This window comes from Halichoerus grypus, chromosome 9 (genome assembly GCF_964656455.1).
Source record: "Halichoerus grypus chromosome 9, mHalGry1.hap1.1, whole genome shotgun sequence".
NCBI lineage: Eukaryota > Metazoa > Chordata > Mammalia > Carnivora > Phocidae > Halichoerus > Halichoerus grypus.
This window is the reverse complement of record NC_135720.1, coordinates 99,699,180-99,709,349: the sequence shown is the minus strand read 5'-3', so window position 1 is coordinate 99,709,349 and position 10,170 is coordinate 99,699,180. Positions and strand designations below refer to the sequence as shown.

The following is a 10,170-nucleotide window of genomic DNA, read 5'->3' as shown; positions in this document are numbered from 1 at the left end:
TATTTAAAATTTCATTTTTGGGTCCTTTAACTCTGATTTATCATCTTCTAACATAAATTTGCTTATTTATTATGTTTACTACTTGAATTTATCTCTACCTCTAGAATATGGGCTCCACAAAAATAAGAAATATTGTTTGTTTTGTTTATTGATCTGTCCCAATCTTATTACATTATGGCTTCACATAGTCGCTTCTCTAGGAGAATTTAATGAATTGGTAAATAAATGAGGGGGGGGATGTGGAATGCAGCGTCTAACATATTGTCAGTGTTATGAATTGACATTGCTCTTGGGGGAAGATTCCATGTCTTACCCATTTGTTAGCTCTATCAAATTGCATAGTTACTTAAAACTCAGTTTGTAATCAATAAATATCAGTTCCTTCAGACAGGAGCTGTAATTTTTTATTTTCATATCCCCAACACATAACATCATACCTGGGAAGAAGCAAGACCATTAGTCAAATGTCTGAATAAATAAATTACTATTTTGGAATTAAATTTTGCTCTTGCCCAAGGACATTGACATAAAATAAATCCTGAAATGGAGTGGGTTTGAGTGTGTGGTATCATCTGCTCCTAGTCCCATGCTGGAATTTGATGGTGATAGACCATTTCAACAGAATGCTTTTAACTGATTCAGGTGTGTATTGAGCTATTAACAACAAAAATACCCAATGCTTGATGGTGTCTATTTCATCAGAGTTGCTGTTAATCCAGACTCATAGAAAACTAAAACTGAAGGAAAATACACAGTGTCATGGAAATTTCAGTTCTGGACCAAAGGAGAGAAAAAATGTAAAACTTTCAGCTCTTTAGAGCTAACTACAGTTACCCTTGAAAAACGCAGGTCTTAGAGGCATTGACGGCCCCTCCACTTCCCCACACAGTAGAAAATACACATATAATTTCTTACTCCCCCAAAACTTTACATATAGCCTACTGTTGACTGGAAGCCTTATGGATAATATAAAGTCAATTAACATATATTTTATATGCTATATGTATTATATACTGTATTCTTTTTTAAAAAAAGATTTTATTTATTTATTTGACACAGAGAGAGAGCACGCACAAGCAGGGAGAGTGGCAGGCAGAAAGAGAGGGAGAAGCAGGCTCCTGGAGGAGCAGGGAGCCTGATGCGGGGCTCTATCCCAGGACTCTGGGATCATGACCTGAGCCAAAGGCAGACGCTTAACCATTGAGCCACCCAGGCGCCCCTATATACTGTATTCTTACAATAAAGTAAGCTAGAGAAAATAAAATGCTATTAAGAAAATCATAAGGAAGGGAAAATACATTTGTAATGCTGTATACTGTACCTAAAAAAATCCACATATAAATGGATTCATGCACTTCAAACCCATGTTGTTCCAGGGTCAACTGTAGTTTAATTTAAGATTATCTAGCTGTTCTATCAGTTAACCCAATGAAAGTTACAATGCATGAGCAAGAAAATTGCCATAAATCTTCCCTTCTGTAAGTATTTACCTTTTTTTCTTTTCTTTCTTTTTTTTTTTTTTTTTGTTGTTAACAAATTCTGAGGTCAATATGAATTATTAGTGATACCTCTTTCTCTCCAAGGAAATAGGGTGCAGACCTCTATCAAAAGGGCTTCTAGAATGTTAAGTCAATATCACATACAGCACACAGTTAAAAGATTTCTTCAGGGAAGAATATTAATTTCATAGTTGATGCCTATAGGTTTATATTCTCCTTCAAGTTTGTCAAATTTGTTCCTTAGGCTGAAGGAAGGCTGGTGGCTTGCATATACACTGGACCACACAAGGAGAGACCAGCTCAGAAATGTAGATGGTTCTGATTTTCTCTGTCCAGCACTGAGGACGAGGGTCTACCAGGACAGATTAGTTCATACGCAGAGCTGCCTTCGGTATCTTCCAGAAAACCTCTTACCATCTACCATTTCTTGGTGGCCAATAAAAAACTCAATTCTTATTTGTTCCATATTAATAGTATATTACACTTCTCAATTCTACATTATAGGTCTTGATATCTTAGGTAAGATAAAAGTCAAACATTTCATTTCTTCTCAACATGACTAATATATTTACTGTTCAAATGTTGGGCTAATTTTTTTCCAGGGACACCAATATATCATCTCTATCCCATATGTAATAAAATATGAAAATTTCAAATAGATAGTTTTCATAAGACACAGAAAATGTGCTACCTGAAAACATTATTGATTTTTTTGTTTCCACCTTTTAATTTTTAAATTTCTGTGAGAATTAGTACTTAATTATAAGCCAGTGGTTCTAAATCAGGAGTAATTTTGCCTCCAAAGGGGATATATTTTTTAAAAATTTTTTAAAGATTTTTATTTATTTATTTATTTGTTTATTTATTTGAAAAAGAGAGAGAGAAAGAGCACGAGCAGGGAGGAGGGGCAGAGGGGGAGGAAGAAGGAGTCTCTCCACTGAGCAGGAAGCCCAGCCAGTACTCTATCCCAAGACCCCAGATCATGACCTGAGCTGAAGGCAGACACTTAACAAACTGAGCCACCCAGGTACCCTCCAAAAGGGATTTTTGACAATGTAGGTAGACATTTTTGATTGTCACAATTAGGGGAAGGGGTGTATTGGCATCTGGTGGGTCAAGGCTAGGAATGCTAAGAAACATCCTATTGCTAAAGATACAATGCTTAGGATAGCTGCCACAGCAAAGAATTGCCTGGATCAAAATTTCAATAGTTCTCAGGTTGAAAAATTCTGTTTAAATAAATACTGTAAAAATACTTTTGAAGATATTTATACTGCAAGGGAACACATTGAGAACTCAAGGTCTATTTTAAGTTATTAAAATATATGAAAGATAATGCATGTGAGGTTCCAATGTGTGCTTAACAAGTAATTGCCTCATAATGGGAAGTCAAATTTTTTTTAAAAAATAAAAAAATAAACAGTCCCTTGTGATGGAAATATATCCAGAAACTTTATATAAATAGAGAAAAATTATTTCTTTCTCTTTGTGTATCACCAAAATAGATAATGCTTAGTATGAACATGGACCCTTATATCTCACATCTACATTTAGAAGATGTAACGAGATGTCATAATAAAAACATCAAGAGAGGTAGCAAATGGCAACTACACTTGTGGTAGGCACTTTGTAATGTATAGAATTTTCCAATCACTATATTGTACACCTGAAACTAATATAATATTGTATGTCAACTATACTTAAAAGTAAAAGAAAGGAAAGGAAGGGAGGAAGGAAGGTAGGAAGGAAGGAAAGAATGAAAGAAAGAAAAAATATATCCAGAGGGTAACTGGGGTCTGGAAATTCGTTGACTTCTCATCTCCTCTGAGTCCAAGTCTGGCTTACATATATCCACTCAATAAATTTCGTTTTTACTTGTTAAATTATCAAAAATATATTCCATTTTATTTGGGGGGAAGGCAAGTTTCTGTTTTACTGCTATGCTGTGCTATTGATGATGTTTTTTCAAAAATAATCCCAAATGAATGCCAATAACTGAGCTGTATTCCTAAGCTCATAAAAGAAGCAGAATGTGCATTTTCGAATAGCAACTGTATAATACAGATGTATTGTTGAGAGTGTTGTACAGTAAAATACTGTGGCCCCTCAGCAAATAGCAAGAGCAACTCGGGCAGAGTGGAGCTGAAGAGTGCACGTTACTCCTCCTTTCTGTTGCTGTGTGTCTCCTCAGAGAGGATCATCTCAGGACTGAGGAGATGAACTCAGTTGTTAGCCATAATTTCTGTCTTTGTCAAAAAATTTAATTACATATAGTCTCTTCTTCCTCATGGAATTCTTCCCTTCCATATTTTCTCCCTCTTTTATTTCCTGATACACATTTTTTTCCCACTAAACAATAAATAAGGACAGAGACGCCGGGGTAGCGCAGTCAGTTAAGCATCCGACTCTTGGTTTCAGCTCAGGTCATGATCTCAGGGTCTTGAGACAAGCCCCTCATCCAGCTTCACACTCAGTACAGAGTCTGTTTGAGATTCTCTCTCCCTTTCCCTCTGCTCATCCCACTGGTGCTCTCTCTCTTTCAAATAAATAAATATATCTTTTAAAAAATAATAAATAAGGACAGAAATTGGAACTGATTGTGATTACCTTTGTTCTTCTGTTCTTATATTAATCCTTCTCTTACTTCAGCTCTTTCTCTCATGAGCAGGATCTGCACTCTCTATATATAGTCTCACAAATCCTGTGGTTATATATTTTCATGTCATAATCTATAGAGCAATGTTTGATGATAAAATGGCAGCACATTTCCATTGGAGGCTTGCATCTAAGAATGTGTCTCCCATTTCTTTGACTTAGGGATTCTTAGACCATTACTTATGTCAACCAACACAAGCACATAGAACTTTGAAGAGTTCTTGGGGAACTTGCATAAAATAAATCTGCTCACTGCTGGCACCAAGAGATCAAGAGAAAATGCAATGTAAAGGCACCAGATACATGTGTGACATAGAACCACTTCTGAATGGCTCAATATTAAATTTTATTTAATTCTTTGAGATACACAGGCCTTGAAGGATATTCTGGGAAGACTTAGTAACACTGGTCCTCTCTTCTTGGAGCATGTATCTCTTTCTTGTCTTCTGTAAGCTTTACTTCTGCAAGCAGCAATGGGTTCCAGGTCGTATGCAGAAAGCAATCCTAATTTCACTTTCATGGCACTCAACTCTACATCGGCCATTACCCTTTCTGCACTCTCTCCTCAAATCCAAGCTACCATATTGGGGATATTTCTTTTTGGCTGTAAGAAGGAAAGAATGACTGAAATTAGCAACTTAGCTGTGACACACCCATATTTTAAAAGGAGAAAGTCCAAGAAGTAAAAGATTTTCATGTAGGTCAAAAAATATGTCCCCCTTCTAATTAATGACAGAAAATCTTATTGAGCCAAGTTTAAGTGAACGTACCTGAGGTCCAAGACCTAAGTTAGGTCCAAGGGAAATCCTGAAAATCAGAAAGTGTCTTGGACTGAGTTAGGTGTGCCAGCTTGCTTCCTTACAAGTGACTGTATAGTAACTCAAGGATAGTTCCCCAAATCAACAGTTCAAAAAGTGTTCATAATTGACCTCTCAGGCTTAGTCTCTACAATTATCCAATTGCATTTGAGCTCTCCCTTTTCTGCTCTCACAAACATTATTTAGACAAAACGTTGTACTTTTTGGGTTCTTCAAGAGATTTCTACTGCAGCTTGATTTTACTTTTCCAAAATGTTGAGAGAGAGGCAATGTTAAGCAATTTATCTGAATTCCTACAACTTCCCTGGGTATTTTGGGATTTACTTCCACAAAGAAATTATCTAACTTATACACATGTCTGATGACAGCGTTGATTTAAAAAACAGGAATGACTAGAGGGTGAGGCCATTTTTTGCCATTACAAGATTGCTAACATTACCAGTGCTCTGAAATACATGTTTTATCTTGTAGCTTGGAGATTGACTTTCACTTAAAGTTTATATTTATGGTAGTTGGAGATATTTGGGGAATTGGGAGATGTTGGTCTGATAGGTTGTAAGATTCATTCCAAGCCAAATATATTTTAACTTTATATTTCACAATATGTGCTGGCCCATGAGTTTTCAGAAACCCTATGTTTTCAAGTATTTTTTTTTATACACATCACTTTTGATAAGTAATCACCTTACTCATGTGGTGAGATTGAGGGGAACTGGTGTGGGAGAATTCTAAATATTGCCAATTGCTGACCAAAGGGCAGACTCAAATATTTTTGTATACTCATGGTATGAAAGCAAATAAATTTTGCCACTAATTTCAACCATTAATTAGGTTTGGTGTTCTAATCAGTCCCTTTAAAGACCAGGCCTTTCTACCTACACATTCCGTCTGCATTTCCAAAAGTTTGGTGGTGAGTAGTGATACTTCTTAATGAATACCTAGACTCAGAGCTACATTATCTATATTATTGGTATAAATAGTTGATTTAAAACCTAACTCTTCTATTAAAATGACCTCTCTTCTAACTATAATTGAAGCAATGCAGAATATGACACAATTTACAGCAGAAAAAATAGTTACTTTGCACAGATTAAATGTTAATTTCTAAATGTCATTTTTTATTGTATAACTTCTAAGGAATTACTATTATCAAGCCCATGGATGATTTGCCAGTGACAGAAACCTGAATTATATTCACTTTAGACATGAGGACTGTCACACTTGTCACACCGTATTCCACCCTAAACTGACTTCACCCCTTCTCTTATTCATTGGTTGTCTTATTTCACCTTTCTAAAAATATTGTCTTCTTTCTTCTCATTTTGAGCTCTAAATATAAGTATTCCCCAAGCTTGTGTCTTTGGATTGCTGATACTCATCTTTGCAAGCCCCCCACCCACTCATTCCACTATTAGGCATACTCCCTGTGAAGCTCTAACTCAATCCCTAGTGCAGGGTTTCTCACCCTAAACACTACTGACCTTTTGAGTTGGACAATTCTTTGCTGTGGGATGCTATCCTGTTCATTGAAGAATGTTTAGCAGCATCCTTGGCTTCTATTCATTAGATACCAACAGTACCAGTTGTGACAACCTAAAAGTTCTCCAGACATTGCCTAATGTCTCCTTGGGGGTAAAGTTGCCTCTAATTGAAAATACTGTTTACAGTGATTAAAATTACTGTTCTGGTGATGCTGTGTTAAGCCAAACATATTGTTTTCAGCCTCAGATACATTGTTCAAATACTGTCTTTTCTCTGAAGTCTCTTCTGATCACTTTCAGGGAAGTAAGCTCTCTTTCCACTGCTCTCACAAAGCACTTCATATGTATCATTCAGACTGCATCTATTAACATGTTCACATGCTAGGGAATTTCTTTAAATAATATACAAAGTTTTACTTAATATATAAGCTAGAAATGGGCAAGATATTTCCTAAAATATATTTCAACCCATAATTTATTTTTATTTTCATTCACCTGCCATTTTGTTCTTTAAGCTACCATTAACCTCGTTGGAAACAGAGGGGAAATCATGACTATTCTTTCAGCACAAAACCATACTATCCTGGGGCACCTTGGTGGCTCAGTCAGTTGGGTGTCTGCCTTCGCTCAGGTCTTGATCCTGGGATCCTGGGATCCTGAGGTCAAGCCCCACGTTGGGTCCCCTGCTCAGTGAGGAGTCTGGTTCTCCCTCTCCCTCTGACCCTCTACCCTGCTCATGTTCTCACTCACACTCTCTCTCAAATGAATAAATAAAAAATCTTTTTAAAAAAACTATACTATTTTATATTCAAAGTACATGTTAGATTTAAAGAGAAGTGATTCTTGGCAATAACACATTTCTTTTTTTTAGTTTGGCAGATGAAGTAAAACAATACATGAGAATGAAACAATACCTCAGTTCTAGACATTTGGTGCATTTATAGTCTCTAAAAATGAAGAGGAAAGTTAAGTAACTTCAATGGAAATTTCCCAGTGTAGACAGTTGAATGGCTTTTATCTGGACATCTTTTCATCTGTAATTGTCCGAATGGAAAAAGAATGAGGTTTTCTACCTCAATTTTGAGTAAGGACTTTTATACTTTGCAAGTGAGATATAAAAAACGACTGAAGAACTCTAAAAGAACCATACATATGACATTTTATGAAATTTAAGTCAATAACCATACGTTGGTGAACTATAAGTTGAAAGACAATATCCTTATTGCTTTATTATTTTCTACAATGTCTATATTTCCTATCACATCTTTTCTAAATTTGTGGAAAAAAATATGTATCTAGACATTTTTTTTTTAATTTGAGATTCTTTTTTGTCAGTAATGGTAGTTTCTCTAAAAGTTTGGTTGATGTGTGATTAACAAGGACAGTGGCCTTACTTTGAAAATACAAGAAAAAATATACAAAAGGTTAGTAACACTGATGTTGTAACCTATGCTACTGTATCCCCAACTGGTTTTTAATTTCTAAGTCTGCAGGACACATGATTTTTCAGTTTGTTGATAAATGCATGAATAGCTTTAATTATTGGTAGGAGCACCTGATATAGCTGTTATGAAGAAAAAAAATAAGTGACTAAAACAGAAAAATGCTTGATATAGTGATCTAGTCATGCTAGCTATTGTTGAAATTAAAAGAAGAAAAAGATTTATCACATGTTCAAAGCTGTATGAATCTGTATAGAATTTCTTTTTGGCCCTTTCTAGAACTGGAAAAAAAAATTCAGAGATCCTTTTGAATTTTTGAATGGAGGGAATTTTTGAATGGAGAGAAAGGAAGTTATTCTCTTAGTTAGATGAGCAATTAATTGTATTTCTTTGTTACTTCAATGATGCTTGATCTGATCTCTATTTAGAATTTTATCCGCTTGCAACTTTTAAATGATAATTAAACAGTTTATTATGTAAGCATTGTATACATTTTTAGATTGCCATGATTGACTCTATAATATTTACAATGAAAGAACAAGTTATTTACTCTCCTAGGCCTCTATTATAATTTCTATTGGGCCTAAAGAAATCAGTCAGGTACTAAAAAAGGAATATTTTCCTGGGAGGTAGAGAATTTGAGCCTAATTTTAGTGCCAATTAGGTAGACTTAAACTAATCCTTTCATCTTAATCTCTTTAAAAAGAAGGTAGTAGACTCAATGGTCTTTTCTTTTCCAAAATGTATTATTCTATTTCTGTACAATTCATACTTAAACATTAACTCAGGAGGAGAGAATCTTGTTACATACCTGATGTGAAAAGGTAGCCTTTGAGGGTGGAAAAAAAATCTCATGAAAAACATAGCTTGTGTACAAGGTATTACACTCAACATCCATGTGATCTGTAGCACTGAGAGAGAAAGGTAGTGACCAGAAATAGAGAAAGAAAGGCCAACAACAGACATGATTTGCCTATATACTGAGAACGGAATAGTAAGAAAGGCTTCTGCTCATTGGAGGTAGTATACTGGTATAGGTTAAAAAGAAGCAAAAAAAAAAAAGCAAAATAGATCTTTCTCTAATACTGAACCATTTATTCCTTACCAGCTGATTATGCTAAAGAACATTTTTTTCCAGTAAAAATAGATTCTAACAAATTGCTTCAGAATGAAGCTGATGAGACTAATGTATTGATCTAATTGTTTTTTTTTAAATTATTATGTTATGTTAGTCACCATAGAGTACATCATTAGTTTCTGATGTAGTGTTCCATGATTCATTGCATATAACACCCAGTGCTCCATGCAATACGTGCCCTCCTTGTTTTGAAATCGGTTTAGATATATAGAAGAGTTGCAAAGGTAATAGAGGTGAAACTCCCAATATGGTAACATCTCACGTAACCATGCTTACATTATCAAAACTAAGAAATAAACATTGGTATAATACTATCAACTAAACTGCAAATTTTATTCACATTTCACCAGTTTTCCCACTACTGTCTTTAAATTTTTTTTTTTCTATTCGGGGGTCCAAGCCAGAATACCACATTGCAGTTAGTATAAAAATCTTTAATCCCTATGTTATTACCATACTTTTAACAAGAAACAACTTATGTCTTCTCAAATTCATTAGCACAAATAAGCCCATAAACATTTTCATGTTACCTGGTAAAATTGTGACCCAAAAGAGCAGAATAAAGAAAAAGAGATGAATCTTCATGGTGGAGTTTCTTAGAAAAAAAAAAAAAAAGTGTCACCAGATCTTTTTCAAGTCAGGGGTTTCCAAATAAGAAAACAGAGAATCCTTTTATTTATAGATTCTCCTGGGAAGTGATTTTAACTACTGAGCCTTATCAGTAGTGAGAACATTTGTATGCTTGGTTGAATTGTGCCATGTTCAAAGAACACAGTCACAAGAATTATTACTAAATTTTTCCCATAAAAGTAAAACCCACCTGTGTTACCTTAAATAGACTCTCCTGGAAATACAAACTTTAAGAGACTTGTAGAGGAAATGTGTTTGGATTGCTAAAACATCAGGGTGGAAATGTTATAGCAATACATTCCTCTATTATATATTACATATGATGCCAAATATTCTAATATTTTAGTATTAAATTACTGAACGTCTGAAACATTGGATTTTATAGCTATAAGTTTCCATTGAGATTTTGTTTACAGATGAGAACCAGGGAGGTTGAATGATTTATTTCAATTCATACACTATGTAATTATTTAAATGTAACGTGATCAAGAAATTCTGGATTCACTG

The 10,170-nt window shown here is 34.8% G+C and overlaps 1 protein-coding gene across 1 annotated transcript; it reads right to left on the bottom strand.

Moving 5' to 3' along the window:
• Positions 1–4,609: 4,609 nt before the first annotated feature.
• Positions 4,610–9,618, bottom strand: LOC118536632 (beta-defensin 110). The gene is made up of 2 exons (XM_036093577.1): positions 9,564–9,618; positions 4,610–4,758 (listed from the first exon to the last, which is right to left on the bottom strand). The coding sequence occupies exons 1-2, from the start codon at positions 9,616–9,618 to the stop codon at positions 4,610–4,612; spliced, it is 204 nt and encodes a 67-aa protein (XP_035949470.1).
• Positions 9,619–10,170: the final 552 nt, after the last annotated feature.